The sequence below is a fragment of the Dermacentor albipictus genome, chromosome 9 (assembly GCF_038994185.2).
Source record: "Dermacentor albipictus isolate Rhodes 1998 colony chromosome 9, USDA_Dalb.pri_finalv2, whole genome shotgun sequence".
Taxonomy (NCBI): Eukaryota; Metazoa; Arthropoda; class Arachnida; order Ixodida; family Ixodidae; genus Dermacentor; species Dermacentor albipictus.
This window is the reverse complement of record NC_091829.1, coordinates 53033627-53056637: the sequence shown is the minus strand read 5'-3', so window position 1 is coordinate 53056637 and position 23011 is coordinate 53033627. Positions and strand designations below refer to the sequence as shown.

The 23011-nt window shown below is 44.1% G+C and overlaps 3 protein-coding genes across 3 annotated transcripts in view; 2 read left to right on the top strand and 1 right to left on the bottom strand.

Annotated features, from left to right (window-relative positions):
- Positions 1-3596, top strand: part of LOC139049872 (uncharacterized) — a 64342-nt gene extending 60746 nt beyond the window's left edge. The window contains exon 8 of the mRNA XM_070525714.1: positions 3452-3596. Coding sequence (XP_070381815.1) covers positions 3452-3469 — 18 coding nt within the window. The 3' untranslated portion in view covers positions 3470-3596. The remainder of the gene's footprint in view (positions 1-3451) is intronic.
- Positions 1-23011, bottom strand: part of LOC135918290 (uncharacterized) — a 343130-nt gene that overhangs the window by 77080 nt on the left and 243039 nt on the right. Inside the window, exon 6 of the mRNA XM_070525723.1 lies at positions 6871-7024. The gene's annotated coding sequence lies outside the window, so the exon portion shown is untranslated. The remainder of the gene's footprint in view (positions 1-6870; positions 7025-23011) is intronic.
- Positions 15583-23011, top strand: part of LOC135918293 (uncharacterized) — a 58599-nt gene continuing 51170 nt past the window's right edge. The window contains exon 1 of the mRNA XM_070525713.1: positions 15583-15795. Within this exon, the coding sequence (XP_070381814.1) occupies positions 15703-15795 (93 nt within the window). The 5' untranslated portion in view covers positions 15583-15702. The remainder of the gene's footprint in view (positions 15796-23011) is intronic.

The following is a 23011-nucleotide window of genomic DNA, read 5'->3' as shown; positions in this document are numbered from 1 at the left end:
CGACTGAATCAAACGCCTTCTCGTAATCAATGAAAGCTATATATAAGGGTTGGTTATATTCTGCACATTTCTCTATCACTTGATTGATAGTGTGAATATGGTCTATTGTTGAGTAGCCTTTACGGAATCCTGCCTGGTCCTTCGGTTGACATAAGTCTAAGGTGTTCCTGATTCTATTTGCAATTACCTTAGTAAATACTTTGTAGGCAACGGACAGTAAGCTGATCGGTCTATAATTTTTCAAGTCTTTGGCGTCCCCTTTCTTATGGATTAGGATTATGTTAGCGTTCTTCCAAGATTCCGGTACGCTCGAGGTCATGAGGCATTGCGTATACAGGGTGGCCAGCTTCTCTAGAACAATCTGTCCACCATCCTTCAACAAATCTGCTGTTACCTGATCCTCCCCAGCTGCCTTCCCCCTTTTTATATCTCCTAAGGCTTTCTTTACTTCTTCCGGCGTTACCTTCGGGATTTCAAATTCCTCTAGACTATTTTCTCTTCCATTATCGCCGTGGGTGCCACTGGTACTGTATAAATCTCTATAGAACTCCTCAGCCACTTCAACTATCTCATCCATATTAGTAATGATATTGCCGGCTTTGTCTCTTAACGCATACATCTGATTCTTGCCAATTCCTAGTTTCTTCTTCACTGTTTTTAGGCTTCCTCCGTTCCTGAGAGCATGTTCAATTCTATCCATATTATACTTCCTTATGTCAGCTGTCTTACGCTTGTTGATTAACTTCGAAAGTTCTGCCAGTTCTATTCTAGCTGTAGGGTTAGATGCTTTCATACATTGGCGTTTCTTGATCAGATCTTTCGTCTCCTGCGATAGTTTGCTGGTATCCTGCCTAACGGAGTTACCACCGACTTCCATTGCACACTCCTTTAATGATGTCCACAAGATTGTCGTTCATTGCTTCAACACTAAGGTCCTCTTCCTGAGTTAAAGCTGAATACCTTTTCTGTAGCTTGATCTGGAATTCCTCTATTTTCCCTCTTACTGCTAACTCATTGATCGGCTTCTTATGTACCAGTTTCTTCCGTTCCCTCCTCAGGTCTAGGCTAATGCGAGTTCTTACCATCCTGTGGTCACTGCAGCGCACCTTACCGAGCACGTCCACATCTTGTATGATGCCAGGGTTAGCGCAGAGTATGAAGTCTATTTCATTTCTAGTCTCGCCGTTCGGGCTCCTCCACGTCCACTTTCGGCTATCCCGCTTGCGGAAGAACGTATTCATTATCCTCATATTATTCTGCTCCGCAAACTCTACTAATAACTCTCCCCTGCTATTCCTAGTGCCTATGCCATATTCCCCCACTGCCTTGTCTCCAGCCTGCTTCTTGCCTACCTTTGCATTAAAGTCGCCCATTAGTATAGTGTATTTAGTTTTCACTCTACCTATCGCCGATGCCACGTCTTCATAGAAGCTTTCGACTTCCTGGTCATCATGACTTGATGTAGGGGCGTAGACCTGTACAATCTTCATTTTGTACCTCTTATTAAGTTTCACAACAAGACCTGCCACCCTCTCGTTAATGCTATAGAATTCCTGTATGTTACCAGCTATATTCTTATTAACCAGGAATCCGACTCCTAGTTCTCTTCTCTCCGCTAAGCCCCGGTAGCAAAGGACGTGCCCGCTATTTAGCACTGTATATGCCTCTTTTGGCCTCCTAACTTCACTGAGCCCTATTATATCCCATTTACTGCCCTCTAATTCCTCCAATAGCACTGCTAGACTCGCCTCACTAGATAACGTTCTAGCATTAAACGTTGCCAGGTTCATATTCCAATGGCGGCCTGTCCGGAGCCAGTGATTCTTAGCACCCTCTGCAGCGTCGCAGGTCTGACCGCCGCCGTGGTCAGTTGCTTCGCAGCTGCTGGGGACTGAGGGCCGGGGTTTGATTGTTGTGTTCATAGGAGGTTGTGGCCATGTACTGCACCAGGGTGGCCAATCCTGCTCTGGTGAGGGAGTGCGTTACCGGTTCTGGTCACCGGGATCAGGCCACACTCCAGGCCTGTGTGTGCAATTTTATCAACACGCGGATATTTTTTTTTAATTTTTTTTAATCCGGTGGAAAATTGCCGGCACCGGGATTCGAACCACGGACCTCTTGCACGCGAGGCGGGTGTTCTACCTCTACGCCACCGCTGCACCCAGTTCAATATAAGAATAACAAAAATATTTGCATGAATTCAGCTGATAGCGCTGTTGCGTCTTTCTTTAGCCGCTGCAGTTTTTATTTGATTACTTGTACATCTGGTCCTGCGGTGGTCAAATGTCTCCGGATACCATCATTCCGCCAACAACAACAAAATCAGCGAACAAAAACATCTGCAGCGACAACAACAAGAGCAACATCAGCGACGACAAGAACAACAACGACATCAGCTACTACAACAACAACAACAACAACAACAACAACAACAACAACAACAACAACAACAACAACAACAACAACAACAACAACAACAACAACAACAACAACAACAACAACAATGCACCTCACGAAAAAAAACATTAGTTCTATTATTAAACAGCTGTGGTACCTCATTTCTCAATGGAACGTACCTATTCTGGGAGATTGACCAAGTGAAAAAAATAAAACATAAATAAATGGTGATAACTCTAGCGAGAGTCGTCTTTGTGGAAGTGGCGCTTCCCATGTGGTGAAGTCGAGAACCGGGTAGTAGGAGTTGATGAATGTCAGTAAATAACGAAACAAAAAATGAAAAGTCAAAATAAAAACTCAGTTTGGCCGAAGAGCAAACAATCCGTGTAGTCTGAATTCGGCAACTTAAGCGCACAGAACCTGAATCGAGTTCCCGGTTGGCTCAGCACGCCTTCCATGTCCCTGCGCCCAAGAATTCAGGCGGTCAAAGAAATCAACCCAGAGCCACGATTTCGTAGCGGCGCCCTTTCCGACGCTATTCATTTTCGCGCTTCGTGAGTCATCAGAACGATGCTCTGCCCGCGTTGCTTACAGTAATGGCATAGAATCGAACAAATGCATCGCTACAATATTGCAGCCTTGCTTGCTTTGGGATCCATCGCTAAAGGAACGGTTATGTACATGTCGAGCAAGTACAAACGGTTCCCTGTGTTCTAGTGCATGGTGGCTTCGGATGCATTGCTGGGTTACTAACCGCGCTTTACTGCCATAATTTGTTTGATTGCATGAGGCCAATATATGTCTGCGTAGGCGCACAATGCTATGCCCAATCGTTTTGCATATAACACAATGATGCTTTTTGGAAAATCACGCATTTGCCAAGTCACGAAACAGTTTGAATACGAAAGAACTGCCGGCTTAGCTACCTTGCGATATGGTTAGTATGAGTCAAGTTTGTACTTGGGCAATGCAAGTTAGTACTTTGTGCAAGTCTAAACAGTTTCGTTTGTTCTCGACGGTAACTTATGATCCTTTTCTTCTTTTTTTTTCGCAGGACGTACCATACACGTAGAAGACGAATTTACTCACTGCATTCACACGTTTCCAGATATCCCGTAATTAGCAAGATCGATTGCCTGAAGTAAACGAATACTCCTGTTTCAATAAAGTATTACCGCCGTTATTGGCGTGCGCTCCTACATCGTAGCCGGAGAAGCTTCCAGTAAAAGAAAGGCATTTCCTTCACTGAGCGGTGTACACACATTTCTGTATGTCATTTGGGTTTTGTCAGTTCTGTCCAGCAGTGGTGCCAAGGGAGAGGAGAAACACAGCATCCATCTTCAGGTGAATTGAATTCTGCGAATAGATAACGTGGCCCCACTTCACTTGAATGTGCACAGCGTCGTTATGCACACGACTACTTTGCTATAGGTATGCTTGACAAGCGCTGGCGATGTGGACTGTTTCGGCGGCAACGGCGGAAAAGGAAAGTATTTACTAACTCGTAATGCCTGAAACCAGTAATCAGCTTGTTCGCGTTCCTTGAGAAAATGACTGAATCTTGAAATCGCACTTACTCGATTCCGTCATTTTGAGTTTTAAGAAACGCAGATTCCTGACTGTATTAGGCCCATATTAAAAGGCTCTTAAATTATGAGAACTCACTTGATTAAGCGCGATGCATCACGTGTTGTCCTTCGTCGATTGGATGTTCCAGCACCTCGAAGATAAAAATGCGTATGCTTGATACATTTTACGCAAGTTCAACGTATGTAGTGCGCGAAGAGAATATGTAGCCTGATTACCGTGAGTCGTCATAGTTTCTGCGACATGGCTGACAAGCTAACCATAAAAGAAAGAAAGGAAAGGTAAAATTCGCAATGAGCAACTTTGAGCGAGCTTCATTCAGAAGCGTTTTGATCGTCATTTTCCTACAGCGTAACCAGTGATGTGCACCGTAGGGAACGCAAATGAAACCTACAGAAGGGTTCATCGTTACACCACACATACCCTCCCTCCCCGCCCCAATCCAGGAATGGAAAATGTACTCTAAGTGTATATATGAACAATATCATTGAGGGGTTACGTGCTATGTTAAAGCACGTAACAAAATGCAGCACATCCTACGCAAGGCTTCGCCTTAATGAAACCTGGCCAAACTCTCGGCCTAAACATTGGTTGTTGTTTTAGGTTGCTGAGACATACCAAACAGCTCTCCACGCTAGAGTTGGCTTGTTCAGTATCCTAGCAAGGTAATTTACTAATGCAGCTCAAATGTGCATTATGTTTAGCGTCAATTTAAAACAACGGAGGAAATGAACTGAAAATAACAGCCTGTCAGAATGTGGGGCTATGGGACCCTGGGCAACCCTCATGCAGTCCAGGACCCCATGAGGAGTCGCAGCCACCCGACGCGCTTTCCTGACCAGATCAAGCTGGTCCCTGGAATCGACGCTGGACAACAAAGCAATTCCCACCGCTGACAGTTTGGGGCAAGTTACGAAGTACCGATTCTGTTAACTGACATGCCCCGTGTTACGTGGTAATGTATGGCCGGTGCGTTGCAACCGGGACAAGTTTGTTGGAATTGCGTGGAATTCGTCGCACGATATAGCGTGCAATGTGGGAGTGCGCTTGTTCGTAATTGCCTTAGTGAGACTGCCTCATCGCACGCGAGTCATGCGGGGGAATTCCGTTCTTTCAAGGCTGAATAGTTGCAAGATGGCGGAAACTCTTTGGGAATGAGTTCTAGTCTGTCCCATTCACGGTCGTCTCTCGGAGAGGCACGGCAGACGTGCGATCTCAAGTGCCATGCCTCGGCAACAGTTGGAGAAAGGTACAGACATTTCGGAAATGATTCTCGCTAGCTTCGATGCATGCGTCTCTGCAGTGCTTTCAGTCGGTGCGCGCAGTTAGATAAGCATCGTTCCATCGCCCCCTATCTTTTTGCCTCCTATGGCGAGCACCGCTCATTTCAGCGACGTTGGGCTGGACAAGGTTACACACAAGGATGACACGCCCTCATTGCCCCGCAAATTCTCAAGAAAGTCAACAAAACTTTTACTCTTGTTTGTTTTCAGCAGGGCCGAAAATGTGCAGATTCAACCAACACGAGTGGCGCCGATTAATTGCTGTACAGCCGTTGCAACTATAGCAAGCCGAAGAGAAAGAAAAATGCCGCCCAGGATGTGCCAAAATTACTCCGTAGTTCGCAATAGTGCAGCGTATCGGGTTTTGAGCATTTCCTGTTTCTTTATTAACGGTACGAATAAGCACACATTATAGTTTAATGAACATTGCGAGATAATACAGGTTTTTTTTTAGCTGCAACAAATATTTGAAAATTACTTGCGGGAGATAGCACAATTTCTTGATCTAAATTACTCGATCAGGCAGCTATTACTTCTACGAGAAATCAAAATACCTAATTAAATATTGAACATAATTACGTTATTAAACTTTTTAATTATTATCATTAAGGCCTCTATATAAATTTGGGAAATACAGTCGGTGCGTTCACAAGGCGCGTTCACTTCTGGAACCTCTGGACTGCACTAACGTCGAGATGTTAATTTTTAAAGTGTCCGACGAACTGCAATGGTGCTCCAGGTATTTCTGTGCTACAATCATTAAAAAGCGTTTTATTAAAGAAAACAACTGGAAATTACGGTACCTTTTTGCTACTGCCACAGGCAGTAGCAACGAAAGTAGAGTCGGATTAGGCTGAGCCGCATATAAGATGGAAGGACCAGCTGTGATACGATTGAAATAATGAAATTCACTTTGAATGCACATGTAGCGCCATGCCCCAACAGCTCAACGAGGCTTGCAGAATTAGCAGTGATTGCAAAAGAAGACAATGAAGAGGCACGTGTCGTATTAATGCGCACACCATGATGCGCGGATCTTTATTAAGGCGAAAGGCTAAGATGGCTGATAGGAAGAAAAATCCGATGTCCGGCGGTACGCCGTCCGGCGTTATGGCACCAGAATTCACAGGGAATTGAACCCACGACCTTTGGTGGGACTCGAACTCAGTTGGAGATATTTCCGAACTGGCCACAGCACCAAGTCGGATTCCAGTTGACATCGCAAAGGACGAGGGTAGACCACACTACCTCTGCTGGGAGTCACACCTTCGACCTTTGGCGGGAAAAAACAGGAACTAACGCATTAGAATGATGATGTCAAGTAGTGTAATGAATGTCTCGTGAACCCGCGGGCTTTCGCCTTCATCCTCTTTAGCGTGTGCTAAAGTGTCTGTCAACTTCTTGTCTTCATCCGCTTATGCTTGTTCATTCGGCAAAGCTGTCGGCAGAAGGCGCTACATGGCCTAGACGGATCGTCAAAACGGACGCAGCTACCTACGACGAACAGTTATGTCGGCAACGATTTTTCAGAATGGTCGCGAAGAGGTCGTCAGTCGGCGTCGCGTAAAACCGGCCTACTTACAGACGCCTCATCACAGCTTACCTGTGGACATCGATGCCAGCACAGTCACGGCCGCATGTACAGTAGACTTGACATCACCTCACCGCCGCATTTGTTCCGACGCCCGGTCTAGGAGGCTTGCTTTAGTAGGGGACGCAAAGACCTGCTGCAATAGGTCAGCTGTGGGTGGCTTTTGCTGCAGATAAATGAAATCAATCTGGATCTCAAAAAGACGGCGCGAGAGAAAACCCGCTGCAAAACGAAAACTCCAAAAGCATAAAAATTAAAAAAAATCTTAGTTATATTTTATTCTTATTGTAACTTCGATAGCTCTTTCGGCGGCTTCTTGATTAGAATATATTTCGGCATACTTAAATGTTTGCATAAACATCGTGCAACGTATTGTGGAGCGTGTCATTACTTGGGATGCTAGACCCGTGTTGAGCTCATTTGAGTAAAGTTGTGCAAGTACTAATGTTGCTCAGCACTCCTGACTTCAGTGGTTTCATTAATAAGGCGAAAGTGTGAATTGGGGGGGGGGGGTGCTGTCTCCTAGCGGCAAAGTCACGAATAATCCTAATAATTAAGCAAAGAAAGCATGCTATGCCAGAAATGAGTGCTCTAGAAAAATTGAAATGGTTTCACCTCCTTTTTGTGTCAACACCGATATTGTCATGTCGGTTGACTGCCAGCCAATGACGAAACTCATACCATAGCTCTAACACCTGTCCTATGCTTGAAACAAGTCGCACGAAGTTGGGCCTATAGGCTCTGTTAAAGAAAGTGCGCAATGTACAATCAGCGTATTAGAGGACGATCTTGAAAACCATTCAAAGGAGAATTGTTCTGAACAGGTTGCCCTGATGCATTGAATGGAGCCGACTTGCATTTTTTAAGAAAATATTTCTCCATGTCCCGAAGCTGCGCGCTCAACGAAACGTTTGTGCATCACTGTGTCCCTGTCCAACCTCTACTGACTATCAATCGCCTATTGACATATGCTTCTCCTGCATTCACTCTTTCTCAACACAAAACCTTAACCCTATTTGTTGTTACTGTCTTGCAACTGTGCCAGTTATGCCAAGATGACGAAAGAACAAACGAATCCTTTCCAAAGTTTGCTCTGCAATAAACGAGCCTATCGACGACGGTGATATCGAGGTCTGTCACCGCGTGCCTACGCGCAACGCTGATAGGTCTCGTATCGTTTTCCAGTTCAAGTCGCGCACAAAACGTGCTTAAGAAAGCGAAGAAAACTCGACTGACGAACAATGACCTTGGCCTTCAGAACGCAACACCAGTTTACGTGAACGAACATCTTTGCCCCGCCCTCAAGAAATTACTTGCCATGGCTGTCAAAAGGAAGCATGAATACCACTGGAAAAGCGTTTGGTCATACAATGGGAAGATTGTCGCGAAAGAAGCTGATGATTCACCCATTGTTTCGATAACGATTGTAAACGATGTCAGCAAGATCTGTGCTCGTCGGGTTACCGGTACACCAAGCAGAGCGCCCTCCGACGTGCGAGGCTCTGCTGTTCTATCAACGTTCTATCAGCAACAAACATGATTCCATCGCTTTCTTCTTGGACCAATTTTCTTTCAAGTTCAGCATAATCATGTTATCGGAGACCTGGAATCAAAATGATTCGCAAATATTAAGTCAAGCGGGTACAATGCTTTCTACATAAATCGGAATAATAAACGAGGAGGTGGAGTTGCCACCTACGTTACAGATCGAAAAAAATGCGAAATGGTTTCAGAATTTACCAGAATCACCGACGACTATGAATTTCTTACTCTGGTACGCAAAGAGCAAATTATCTCCGTTATCTATCGCCCTCCGACAGGAGATATGCTGCGTTCTTTAGATTTATTCTAACAGTTCCTAGATTGCATAAGTAAGGACAACTATTACCTAGTTTGTGGTGGGGAGTTTATTTTAAATATCTTGGACCAAGATTGGTCTTTTCGTGAGTTCAACACCAGGCTCTCTTCATACGGCTTTGTCAATTTAATTACCACTGCAACCCGAGTCACACAATGTAGCTCTACTGCGCTTGACCTTCTTATTACCGATATTGACTCTACCGTCTGCAGTGCTCGCACAGTAGCATCGGACTTAAGCGATCATTGCCCAATCTTTCTTATTTACTCCTCTCGTTCCTCGGAAAGGGATGCCAGATCTGAGCCTTTGATTATTCAGCGATTTACCCAGGACAGGCTCGTATCGTTTAAACAAGACGTCATGAACCACGATTGGTCATTTGTATTACATAAAACCAATGTAAATGATGCGTACACAGAATTCCTGCAGGCTTTTGTGCGCATTTACGCACGACATTTCCCGCTCATGACGATGAAGGTATACAAAAAGATACGGAAGCCTTCGGTGACTCAAGAACATATAAACATGATAAAAAGTGAAAATCGCCTTTATCATTCTTTTTTGCGGACGCGTTCAGAAAGAAACACTCAAACAATTTAAGAGATTTAGAAATCAGCTTAGCGTAGAGTTGCGGCGATCCAAGATAAACTATGATCAACACATTTTTGGACATATTACTCGGCAACGCCCTGATGTTGCTTGGAAGACAATTAAATGATGTTCTCGGTCGTAATACCAGTATGCCTTCTATCGAAACATTAACTGTTGGCAACCATGAACTTAAAGGCAAAGAGCTTGCAGGCTATTTTAATACTCACTTTGTTAATGTAAATGTAGCCGATAATAGCCCACCAGACATCAGCACACAATATAGCAATTTTGTTGACAGTATATTTCTCAAACCAACCAACGAACATGAAATCCAAAGCACGTTTATGATATGGCGAAATAGTAAGGCTCTAGATATCGCTAACATCCAAGTTGAACCCGTTGAACATGTTTTGCCGTTCATCACCTCCCCACTTACCTACATCTTTAACTTAGTGATGGAGACTGTAATTTTTCCCGATGCCGTGAAAAAGGCTTGGGCATCAGTAATATACAAGGGGGGAGAAAAAAACAATGCATCGAATTACAGACCAAGTCCTGTTCTACCTGTTTTATCTAAGGGGTTGGAAAAAAAACATATTTTCACGATTAACGAAATTCTTCGACCTGTAAAATGTGATAAAAGAGTCTCAACTTGGATTCCAAGCGGGAAGGTCTACAGGGAGTTATTATTTCCCTAAAAGAAACCATCCTAGGAAACATTGAACAACAATTCTATACAGTAGGTCTTTTTTTAGATTTTAGTAAGGCTTTTGATTCCATTGACCACGATGTTCTTACGACAAAGCTTACACAATACGGTATTCGCGGGAAACCTTTGGCCTTGCTTGAGTCATACCTGCGGGACCGACAGCAATGTGTTACTATTAACGATAACAAATCATCTTTTTCACCCGTCACGCACGGAGTGCTTCAGGGTAGCGTATTGGGTCCACTTTCATTCAATACTTATAATAATGACATTGTCCTGATAGACACCGAAATTAAATTTATGATGCACGCTGATGATGCCACTTTTACTGTCTGTGCTTCTAACTTAGATAAAACAATTATGAAATGCAATGAAGTTCTGGATAAGGTGTCTTTATGGTCCAAAAAGAAAAACTCAGGATTAATGCAACTAAAACGAAGGCCATCATATTCTGTGCAAAAAACAAAAAGGTTTCCTCGTCTCATCAGCTTAGCGATGAACACCAGCCTGTTGCCATTGTCAGTGACCTCAAAACTCTAGGAGTATATTTTTATTCAAATTTGAAATGAGATACTCACATCGAATTTCTTTGTCAAAAGTTGTCTGCAGTTACAAGGGTACTATCGCGCTGTCGTAGTATTCTTCCACTAGAAGGAAAGCTTCAAATTTACTACGCTCTGATTTATTCACACAAACTACTGCAACCTGGTTTGCGCTACCACAACTAAAGCTAATATAAATAAGATTGTTACCATACAAAAAATAATAATACGACAAATTTCAAATCTTGAACGCACAGCTACCACCAAAGAAGCATTTCTAGAGCATTATTGACTTCGCGTGGATAAAGTGTATGAATTTCGGTTATTGCAGTTGTTTAATTTTTCATCAACTAAAATTGTTAATTACCTCTCTTCTCTGGCATCGTTACAACGTTACTCGCCGACTGTTAAAACGCGCTGCACTGATATGTGGGCGATGCCACATTTTCGTACGAATTACAAATTTCAGTCACTGGCTCACAATGTTCTCCTAACACTTAATAAGCACGAAAATACTGCTGGATATAGTAGAAGGCAGCTTCGAAGATATGTTGTGCAATTGTGACTAAATAAATGATCCAGCGCATTGTGAGTGACCTTTCGGTTTGATACCATGTTTATGGCCTATTGTGTATTATTTATGTACAGAGTGTTTGCGATTGCTTATGTATCGTGCTGTAAGTCATATTGTTTTTTTTATTTCGTGTTTTCATGCTTACTGATTGCGTACAGTGCACTTGAAGATGAATTTCAACTTTGTGTCTTTTCGTTACCTGTTCTCAACTTTGTTTCTTTCAATACTTAATTTGCTGATCTTTGGCGTATCTCGTAAAACTGATTTCTTAAACTGATACAGTGTTTGATTCCACTGCTTGCGATTATACCTGGTTTTTTTATGTGACTTGTGCGCTATGCCTAGTAACGGCTTCCTGCGCCTTTTGTCCAGCCTTTAGCCGGGAAGTCGTCCAGATGCTTCTGGGAAATAAAATTGAATTGAATTGAATTGAAGTGTATTGCAAATTTTAAGAAACTTCTGCAATAAGCTCGCGAGGAAATTCGTATTGGTACCTTTTTTCGCATTGTTGCACATCTGAATGAAACCCTAGAAGTTTTCGGTATTGTATTGCGAAACAAAGGCACATATGAAAAATGGAGTATAAGCATGTTCAATATAATTTGCTGAATATTTTTCGGCACATTAGCACAAGGAGAGTTATGCAGGAAATTGACTGGGTATAGCTTGTCTCTCTAGCAAGTATACCCGTTGTAAGAAATAAAAGGGAATTTTTTAATACTGGGAGGCTAATAATGAGGAGGTGCTGCTCTTGATATCCTTTTTATCATTCACAAAAAACTGTTGCGATAAAAACTGCTTTGGTAGAGTTATGTTGTGCGCAGCAAACAAAGGTGGCCTCTGTAACAATTTTCTATACAGAAGTTCTAGGAAGCTAGCTGTCTTAGGTATGTATGATCGTAGTACAGAATGCGTCCATTTTTACTGACTAATGGGATATTCAGCTCTACATTATTGTATTGTGTATTGTATTGCTGTTCGATAGGTTGCTAATAAAACAGTGATTAAACCACATTTTCGTACCTACTTATGTTTTGCCTGAGCGAAACAAGCGTATGGCATGGCATGCTGGCTCGCGCGTTCTGAACATAAAAATTTAACTTTTCACACAGATGCATTGCACATATGTTGCAAGAAAATTAGAAGCTGAAGGGTGTTGTAAAAACATCTCAAAGAGGAAAACAATCTGAAAAAAAAAAATTAATGCAGGCGGCGTTAGTTTCCGTTGACGCCTGCAGAGAAAGTAAAAAAAGAAACAAAACAAGACGTTGACATGGAAGCAGGCTACATTTTTTTCGTTTGTTTCTTCCCTCTCGGTATTCGGTCTACCAAGCACCAGGAGAGAAATGGGCGCTCGTGATGCATCTACCATTTACCTAGGGGGTATGGCAGCTGGCCCAGCCATGCCCGTATTATCTCCGCCTACGCAATGGAGCCGATGCGAAGGGCGGGGGCTAATATGCGACATAGTGGCGGGTCGCCTGTTTGCACGAGAGAATCGTGCGTGTGATTGTCGCCAGGTAGTTAGACCATCGCACTGTTGTGCCCAGAGATCCCTTTTCTTTTATTGAAGCCGCCCGAGATGAGGCGATACGGGCACCTAACTACCTACCTACCTACATCAAAGTGCTTAGTATGAGGCAAAGAATACTTTGCCGTAAAATAAATCCGAGTAGCTCGGCTGGAAATGAAATGAGGTTTATCGTCAAGCAGAACGTATGCATCCCCGTACCCTGACAAGTTTGCGTAACGTTCTTTAATATCTTGTATAACGTTGTCGCGGCACTTCCCATCACTGACGTAATTTCGCCTTCAGAAGAAAGTGCGCAGTATTTTTTCCCCCGTCATGTTTATAATACTGCGTACGTCTACGAACAGTCAACTGAAATTACTGCTCACAGTATGCACGTGCTTTAAAATCTGTATACGTGAACACCGTAAAGGTTGATGAGAACGTAAGTGAGACGTAGGGAGTGTTGGGATTCGTTCCGTTAAAGATTGGTCACCAATTAGCCCAAGATGCACCCATCCCACGTGTAGGTTAGCGAACTAGACTTAGCCTGGCTAACCTCCCTGCATTTCCTTCCTTCCTTCTCTCTCTCTCTCTCGTCTCTTTCATTAAAAGCTCCCGTCGTTGTGGCTTACAGGCTATGGCGTCGCCCTATCAAGCACGAGATAGCGCGAGCGAATCCCGGCAGCGACGGCCGCATTTCAACGGAGGCGTAAGGCAAATTCACCCGCGTACCGTGCATTGGCGCCTGTTAAAGAACCGCAGGTTATCAAAATTAACCAACAGCACCCCACCGCCGCGCGCCTCATAATCAGATCGTGATTGTGGCACGTAAAGCCCCAGAATTTTTAGTTTTGTATTTCGCTCAAGGAATGCTCGTCGTCTTTCTTTAATGAAGGCGAAGAAGACGCCTTTAGGATCGTAGGGTTTCAAGCGTACCATAACAAGCGCTTAATGATGGCCGCCTTGGTTAAGTTCACGACGACGAGGAGAAATTTGACTTATCTAGAGGTTAGCCTCAACTTGTACGACCTTACCTGCAGCTGTGCTCTGAGTAAAGAGAACAGGAAACGAATGCGCTATAGAAGACGGTGATTACAATATAGAGGTGTGATGAATGGTGGTTAATGAGAGATCAGCGCACTTGGGTTGGTGGCTAGTGTCGTGTAATAATTCTACCAGGGTTCATACTCTTAGTGTAGCCCCATCTAAGGTCGCGTTAAAGATCCAGAATAAAGTCCATCGAGGCTGATCTCCCTTTGCTGGTTGCTAGGGAGGAGGCCCTAGTGTGCCACTCTGCCATATATATTTGCCAGAGGCAGAATATTTTCGCTAGTACTGCGGCACGTAGCAGTGGTCGCAGTTTGGGCAGCTTTCACGTTTCAAGTTTGAGGTTTCAAGTTTCAAGCTTCAGTTTCAAGTTTGTTTTGATGCAGCTCGGACATACTAGGGTTGCTTCAAGGAGTAGCAGCGGAATGTCGAAAATTAAACCTTCAGGCATACCAATGCGTTAAGGACACATAGATGTTCCTGGAAGTAATCGCGTTAGACGATTCATAATAAAACATCGTGTTATGTTTGAAATACATACTATAACTGAGGTCCCTCTGTCTATGTGCGCGATGTAAGTGATGTTTGCAATGGAATACCATCTAGCCCGTGCCCAAACCCTGCTTGAGTTCTTATGGTGTCTCCATTTCGTAGCATTTTATATTAGTTCCCTACGTTTATTTTACGATCCCTTGCACGGTGTACCGAAGGAAAGAGAATAGCTGTCACGGATGAAGAGTGCATTATTTTTGTGTTTAGGCCCACTTTGTCTTATCAATGGTAGCGATCTGGAAAGGTGGTCGTATTATATCACTCATGTTGTTGCATTATCGTTTTCACACACACTCGACGCGAATATCAATCCAGCGATCGTCATGGCAATTAGTCTAATAATTGTAAGAAACCTTTTAAATCGTTGTTATGCAAGGCAAGTGAAAGCAGCTTTTCTTTCTAACAGTACGCGACTGAGCGCGCTGACGCACCGTCGCACCTTTCTGATTAGTGTTTTCGCATTTTCGTACACACCGTAGCTGAACTTGGTGCCATCAAGGAGTCATAGAATAAGTTCAACTCTATTTTATTCCTAGAGCCATTCTGTAAATTAAATAAATGACACAAAAAAGGCATTAGAACACGACGGAACTAAAAGTAAAATTAGGCGCTATTTAGGTGTACTGTCACATATATGGGAGTAAACATTCAGGGATGGACAGTTTTGGGGCAAAAAACCCACGAAAATTTCGAAACAGGCAAATTTTTGTTTACAGTGTAGATCGTGTGGGGCGCGTGATAAGTGTCTGTGTCTTGCTGATGGCCGGGAAGGCACGTGATCGCTTTGCTAAAACGCAATGCACAAGCGAAACAGTAATACAACGTTTAATTATCCGCTGTACGAGACCTTTGTTTCGAACAAAGTCTATAATGTGCATTTATCTGCAAAATGTTTTCAAATTCCGCTCTGTGAAAGCCGGTCAGAGCGTTCTTTCTCGATAAATGAAGAAATCATAAAAAAAGTAAATAAGAACGAAAGAAAGACAGATGATTTTTGAAGTTCTACACCTTGCACCATAAATGAAAATGGAGACATTATAGTCTAATAATACTGATTACTAGTGCCATACTAGTATCATGGGTTCTAATGCGCAAAGACGAGAAGTGACATCATTATGGCCATGAACGATCAGTAAATTTGGCGCTCGAAGTACGGCAGAAAGATCGAGCTATTCGCAGCTACAAAATTTATGGCAGCGTCAAGTACCATGAGTTAGCGTCAATTTATGAGGCTGCCGCACATTAACCTTGCACAATGCTCTGAACGAACCTACGGAGCTCGAGAAGCTATGCCCATTCATCCAAACTGAAAAATTGCCCGATTGTGTGCTGTTGCCAAGGGAGCGCGAGCGCTGCTTTCAGAACCCTCCCAGAATAGCCAGCGGAGTTTACTCAGCCCCGAACGCTCCTCGGTAGTTTTTCAACTCGCGCACTGTTCTATATTAAACCGAAGTAGACATGGCTAAGTTCAAGCTCAACGACATGCCGCAGGAGTATTTCCAATATATGCTCGACATCATGCACAAGGAAGGACACCACTATTTCTATCACGTAAGCTGTACAGATGCTTGCTTCTCCCTTATTCCGTCTGTAATTTTCCCTTACCCCCCCCCCCCGTGCAGGGTAGCAAACCGGAATCTCATCCAGTTAACATCACTTCCTTTCTCATCGCGTTTACCTCTCCCTCTCTCTCTCTCTCTCTCTACAAACAGGCATGAAGAAAAATTGAGGAGGCGAACGATAACAGCGATGCGCTGTACGTTAAAGAATGTGGAAAATGGAAAGCAAGGTTCATTGCAGAAGAACCTAAGGTATACGATCCTATAGCACACACTGGGAGGCGGACACATAAAAGTTTATTAGATAGTTAAACCTTCGATCAATTATAGTGCCAGAGTAAACACCCAACGGACTGGAATTCATCTAGCTGCTGCAATAGCTATAGGGCCGAAGGAGCCGGTTAAGGAGGTCTGTTACGCTTGAAACAGTATATGCGTGTTTACTTATGTTACTGTGGTATAGGAGGTGACGTTTCCTTTAAAGGCGTTTAAGCGATTTATTTTTAATATATGTATGTAAAAAGCAGTAGCCGGCGCCAATCAAAGGCGACAGCATCTGCTAAGCACCATATAATTATATAAGCGGAAGCTCGGGGATGTGATCGTTCATCTGCTGTTCAAGTCGATATTTCAGTTCAAACACAATGAAGGTGCATTAAATGTGGTCGATCTCGGAGGCAACGTGCTGGGACTCTCATCGTATCCGCTAACTACCATGTGCACGCATCTTCTCCTTAGATGTTGTTCGGAGGTTACTGTTAAAGGAAAATTGAACAATTATAGGCTCTGCGGAATGGCTAAGATTGCCTAAGCGGTATTTACCACTGATTTGTTACCGATTAACCAAGAAGCGACAATCTGGTGCAGCTGCATCCTTTAGTGCAATGCCATAAACCCAAATGCCATGGGCCCAATTGTTTCCATCGTCAATGTATGCAGCGCACAATCTCAAGCAACGTTTAGGTTGAGCACCCCGCCATTCACACTATAGGTCAAAATGCAAGCGGCTGTTCATTCAAGTAGGCATGGTTAGACGTCGACGGAGCGTTTGGACGATAAAGAAGGCGACGTTTGATGTTTGCCCTCGAAAAGAACTGCGAAGAGTGGTGTACGCACCGATAAGTACAACGCGAAAGATGGCTGGTAAGTTGACTACCATTTGATCGTCTGATTCCGGCCTCATTGGCCTAACGAAAAACTGCCACTTGTGCGCATCCGACGGTCTGCAAAGTGCGGCATGGTATGTATGCTAAGAATGCTTCGCGTAAAGACTCGCCGCCACATCTGGTATTGATCGATGTCGCACACGTGGACGCAGCTTGCGTTTTGATGTCGCGAGCATGTCCTGTACAAACAGTTTCAGCAGAACGCCAAGAAAACATCTAAGTTTGCTTGGTCAGAAGAGCCGAGTCGGAGAGCCAGAGGTTGGCGCTCACAAAGAAAGGATCTGGTGGGAATGAAACATCGTTGATAGCGCAGCCGTGTTCTCACGTTCTTCGCGCCTATATTCTGACATAAAGCTTCTTTTCTTTGTCTGCTTGTCGTGCTTGCATTTTTCTGTGCGCGTTAAGCGGCAGACAGTCAGCGCCCGTCTCGCTTTGGCTTAATGCGATACTTCCCTAGCGAGCCCTCGTGGACTTTGCTGACCGCATATCTTGTGCTGCTGCCCGCTCCTACTGCTAAAGCTTCTGCTTTCTCGCCGAACAGTTCACTGGAAGAAAATGGACAGCGGTCTCCCAGCATAATAAAGCGTGAAGGTGAAAAAAAGAAAGAAAAAACACCGCACGCGTAACGGCTTTTGCCGATGAGCTCTTTGAGACGATCGCTGAACGTGTCATAACTCGTAGCACCACGTGCACGCGAGAGCACGTGCAAGCAGTAGCGCGTGGAATGCACAAGCGCGACGTTTCCACCACACGCACGCGCTCTCGCGCGATAGCTTTCGTGCATACGAGGGTTCACGTACGCCGTCAAAATAAGTTTCACCCTCAGAAGTGAACGAGGGTGCTAATCGGTTTATGTCTCGTCACCACACACCCCCGGTAAATTAATCTATACCCCTGAAGGTAAATAAGGGTGTAAATCTGCCTAACACTGTTGCACCCGTGATAAAGTAACTTACACCATTAAAAGTGAATAAGGATGTTAATCGGTTTTTAACTCACACCCTTACGCCCGAAGGGTGCGATGATGCGAGTTGCAGACCAATTTACACATTGCGTTTAAAGGCGTAAATTATTTTTACTGCGTGCTACGGTTGGTGGTGGCGCGGTGACCGTTGCCTTCGCCGCTCTGGCTAACAATTGCGAGGCGCGTTCATCACCGACTTCCGATGCACGCATCTCTAACGCAACTGCGCCCTGTGGCCTTCTCGGTTTAGCGAAGCTTCGCCACCCTCGAATCACAGCAGTGCGTGGGGTCTGCATGATATACTTTTAAAGCGAAGCGGTTAAGAATAAAACCCCTTAAACTTCGTAAAGTAGCGCCACGCTTTGAAGAATGACGCCTCCACCTCGGGCGCTCTAGCCGACGCCGCGTCGCATCGCTATTGGCCTAATAGCATCACGTGGACCCCTGCGTCGTGCTTCAGCGCCATTTTCACTCGAGAAGCGTCAACGGCGTGGAGGAAGGAGACTGAGGAGAGGCCCTACCCCCTCCGCGCGCTAGCAGAAAAGTGTGAAGGCAATGACGTAGTAGGTTCTCGTTTGTTTTGCTTTTTTTATTTCTTTGCTGCAGTGGCTCCGCCTATCGGGCTACAATGGCGGCTTTGTAGTTGTTCTGCGCGCTCACACGTGTTGCTCCGTAGGTTTCGTACCCTGGCAAAGGCGCCGTGCGGGCAGGTTTGCGTTGGTCTCCGTGTTTTGTTGCGCTTCGTTACCTGGACCATGCTCTACCGGATGTTGTTGTGGCCAGGTGGGACAAGAGCGACTAAAGTTTGTGAAATGAACCCGCATGCAACGCCGTGCGCAATGTACCTCGCCACGACAATGGCAACGGACGAAGGAATACTCGCGGGAAATATTGCCCTCTTTGGCGGAATCATGCTAACGTGTTAACGATTGTTTAGTATTGCTGCAGAGCGCTCGGGTCCGAGCTGCACGGTTGCGCGCAGCGCGGCGTGGTTTTGCGAGAAATCTAAACAAGAGAGGAGAGCTGGCCCGATAGGTGGAGCAACGCCATAAGCAACGCTAACTTCCGGCTTCACTTTCGCTTCACAAAGACTCACGTCAGGGCCTCTCCTGAGTTTCCTTCCTCCGTGGTCAACGGAGTGGCGAGCAGCGCATGTTGGCGCCATTGCTACGCTCGAGTGGTGTAGGCGGCGCCATGGTCGAGGAGGGAGCTTGAAGGGGAGGAGAAATGAGGAGGCCTGAAGGCGGAGGAGGAGAGTGCTGCTACTTTACGAAGTTTAAGGGGCTTTAGTCAAGGAGAGTTCTGCGAGTGCTTTCGTGAGATGGTGGGATGTGGCGGCACGCTTGCTAACTAACAGAATTGAGACAGAGACGCGCCCTTCGACACCCAATTAGCTGTAAAGCGCCAACAGTTATGGAATGGAAAGTAACTAAGAGTTATGAAAAGTAACCTCGAGAGATGGAATAACGGTCCCTTTGAGTATACATCACTTGAATAGAAGAGGACATCATTGTATTTTTGTTTCAGCCAGCGATTCCCAGTTCGCATTTTTCACGTCGCACTCGATCGTCTTCTGTGGAGGTCAGCCAAGGAGGGGACAGACCGGCGCCCCATTTTGCACTTGTCGCGCCTCAGCCTTTTGCGCTTCAGTGGGGCGGCTAGCTCTGCACCAAACTTACCGGCAAGCTCTGCACCAAACTTGATTAGGCTTGCGGAATTTCGAAGAAAACATTAAAATGTAGTGGCTGCTGGAAACAGAGCTTTTATTCAGGCCGTCTAGTTTTACAAATGTTGCTGAAAAATTCAAAATTAAAAGAAAGAGGAGTCATAGTATCAAAACTACAGCTCTGTAACTCAGCAACGGAAAGCAACATCACAATTCTGTAAACTGCATACGATTTATGTATTTTAGGCCGCTCTGATGAATACCAATCATTCATATCCTGACAGATTTTCGCAAAACTTTTGTAAACAGTGTAACGATTTACCGTAACATTTATAGATTACAATTGTCCGCTTCAGGAGTTCTAGCAGGTTTAGTTAAGATGTCTGTTTTTGATGCTGAGTTACACATTTCTAAACACTGCGCTTCAGCTTTCTTAATGTGCTCGTTCTTGGAAACTTTCGTAAAAAAAAACAAACGCCAAGCCTTATGGAAGAAATACTTCGGCTCTGAGCTCACTTGCTGTGATGGTATTCATCATCATTAGACAGTAGGAGACCATCGAGCACAGTTCAGTGAAAAATGTCCACAAGCAGCTAGACAAAACGGACGGAACACAGCGCTTTACCCCATCCTTATTTAGTTAAGCGTGCTTAGTTTGGTTTGAATTGTGCACGGTGACATACCAAATAGCCAACCAGTCTGTTCTTTCGAGTGAAGGTCGTATTATTTCCACTTGCCTGCGGTATTGCCAAAAAATTGCGTGCGCCAACTTTGTGGAACTGAACAAGAACACAGTGGTTATAGGCCAGTTTGTCATGAGAAGTGGTGCGGTAGTGTAAAAAGGTAATATTTTAAAGACAAAGTTATGAAATGTAATATTTAAATATAAGTATAATTGTAAGCTAGTGCAGGGTAGGACTCCTAATCCGTAAGGGCATAGCGGGCAACATTGACAAACTCAACAGCATTTATGAGAGGGTAGCAGTAGTCGCAATATAGCAGGAGGTATAGAATAAAAGTAGTACAAGCCTACGCTTCAACCTCCAGTCACGATGATGAACTAGAACAGTTTTATGAAGATGTTGAATTACAATTAAGAATGGTGCAAACTCAGTATGCCGTAGTCATGGGCGAGTTCAATGCAAAAGTGGGGAAAAAGCAGGCTGGTGAGGAAGCAATGGGGAATTACGGTATCGATTCTAGGGACAATGGAAATGAAGGCAGAATTCGCGTAAAGGAATAAATTCGGAATAATGAATACCATCTTCAGGAAGCGTAGCAACAGGAAGAGGACCTGAAAAAGCCCTAATAGTGAAACAAGAAATCAAACAGATTTCATACTTTGTGCCAATCCCAGCACAGTGCAGGATGTTTAAGTGTTAGGTAGAGTAAAATGCAGAGGTCAATGTTACTGATGTCTAGCGTTTCTCTCTATATCAAGAGGGAAAGTAAAATTAGTCAAGAAGCAACACGCCAACCTAGATGCAGTAAGGGTACAAGCAGACAAATTCAGGCTGGTATTCGCAAACAAATATGCAGCCTTCGAACGGAGGGATGAAAAGGACACAGAGGTAAAGAACAAAACATTAAATACACTGTCTTCAAAAGCAGCAATCGGAGTGGGAGGTAAGGCACTAAGGCAACCAGTGCGAAAGCTCGCCCTAGTAAGAAAGTACCTAACAAAGAATGCAAAAATTGCGAATGTGTCCAACTCAAGAGATCAAATAGAATTCGCAGAACCATCTAAACTGCTCAACAAGGAGAAGGTAAGGGATATTCAAAATTATAACGTGAGAAAGACTGATGGAGCCGTAAAAGATGGACGCAGCATGAAATCAGTGAGAAGAAAACTTGGCCTAGGACAAGCCAAGCTGTAATAACTCAACGATAAGCAAGGTAATATCAACAGTAATTTAGAGGATGTAGTAAAGGCAGTGGCAGTATTCTATACTGACCTGTAAAGTAGCCAGAGGAGCCACGCTACCTTCATTCGAAGCAGCAGTGAACAATATAGATAGGCTAATTCTATAACTAACGCTAAAGTTAGAAGAGCCTCCCAAGATACGACATGGGGAAGAGCAGCAATAATGATGGAATAACAGTCAATCTAATGAAAGATGGATATATCACGCTTTAAAAGCTTGCGGACCATTGTATACAATATCTCACGACTTCAAATGCTCCAGAGAACTGGAAGGACGCCAACATTGTACTAATCCACAAAGTGGGAGATATTACCGAATTCAAAAGTTTTTATAGATCCACTAGCTTACTTTCAGTAATGTATAATATATTCGCCAAGATAGTTTACAAAAGAATAAGGGCAGCGCTTGACTTCAGTCAACCAAGAGAACAGGCTGGGCTCAGGAAGGGATACTCTACAATGGAACACATCCATGTCATCAATCAGGTAATCGAGAAATCTGCACAGTACAATCAACATCTCTATATAGCTATCACAGGTTATGAAACGACATTTCATTCGGTAGACACCAGCACTCCTAGAGGCACTAGATAATCAAGGAGTACTCAAGACATACGTGAATACATTGGGAAATACTTAAAGATTCCACAGATAGGTTGGTTATCCACAAGAAGACTAGAAAGATACGTATAAAGAAAGGGGTCAAGCAAGGACACATAATCTCTCCAATGCTACCCACTGCATGCTTGAAAGAAGTATCCAAGTAGTAAAGCAATAAAGGGGGCTAGTTTGTGGACGTTCACGATTATACTGCGCTTAATGTTGCTCTGACGATTTTAGGTACGCACGTATCTCCACGCCCCGACCTTCATTTGAAATCATCAGTGTAACGCCAAGCGCAACATAATCATGAAGAATTATTGAAGCTAATAAACTGGGAAGGCTTAGGAGTGAGGATCAACGGAGAATATTTCAACAATCTTCGGTTTGCAGATGACATTGTGCTGTTCAGCAACACTGGGGACGAATTACAACGAACACTTGAGGACCTTAACAGAGAAAGTCTAAGAGTGGGGTGGAAAATTGTGTTCTGTTTTATATGCAGAAGACAAAGATAATGAACAATGACCTGAAAAGGGAAGAAGAGCACAAGATCGCCAGTCAGCCTTTACACTGGTGGGCAACATTGTGAAGCTATGAAGGGAGAGCTGTGGGCGCGTGGCTGCTGCACTTGTGTTACCGCGGCAAGTAGTCCGGCAGCGTTGACAGTGATTTTGGTTGCTCGCAACAGACGTTCAATAGACGCAGGTTCCAGTTGCGACGGTTTCGCGTTTAAAATAAAATATGTAAAATATCACTATCATTAAGCGCATTTTAGTGCGGCTATGGGCGTAAACGTATTGTTCAACAACAAAAAAAAGAGGCTGTCACAAACTACAATAACTGCCAGAAAACAGGCTAAGCTACAGGGTAGTAATTGAAATTACA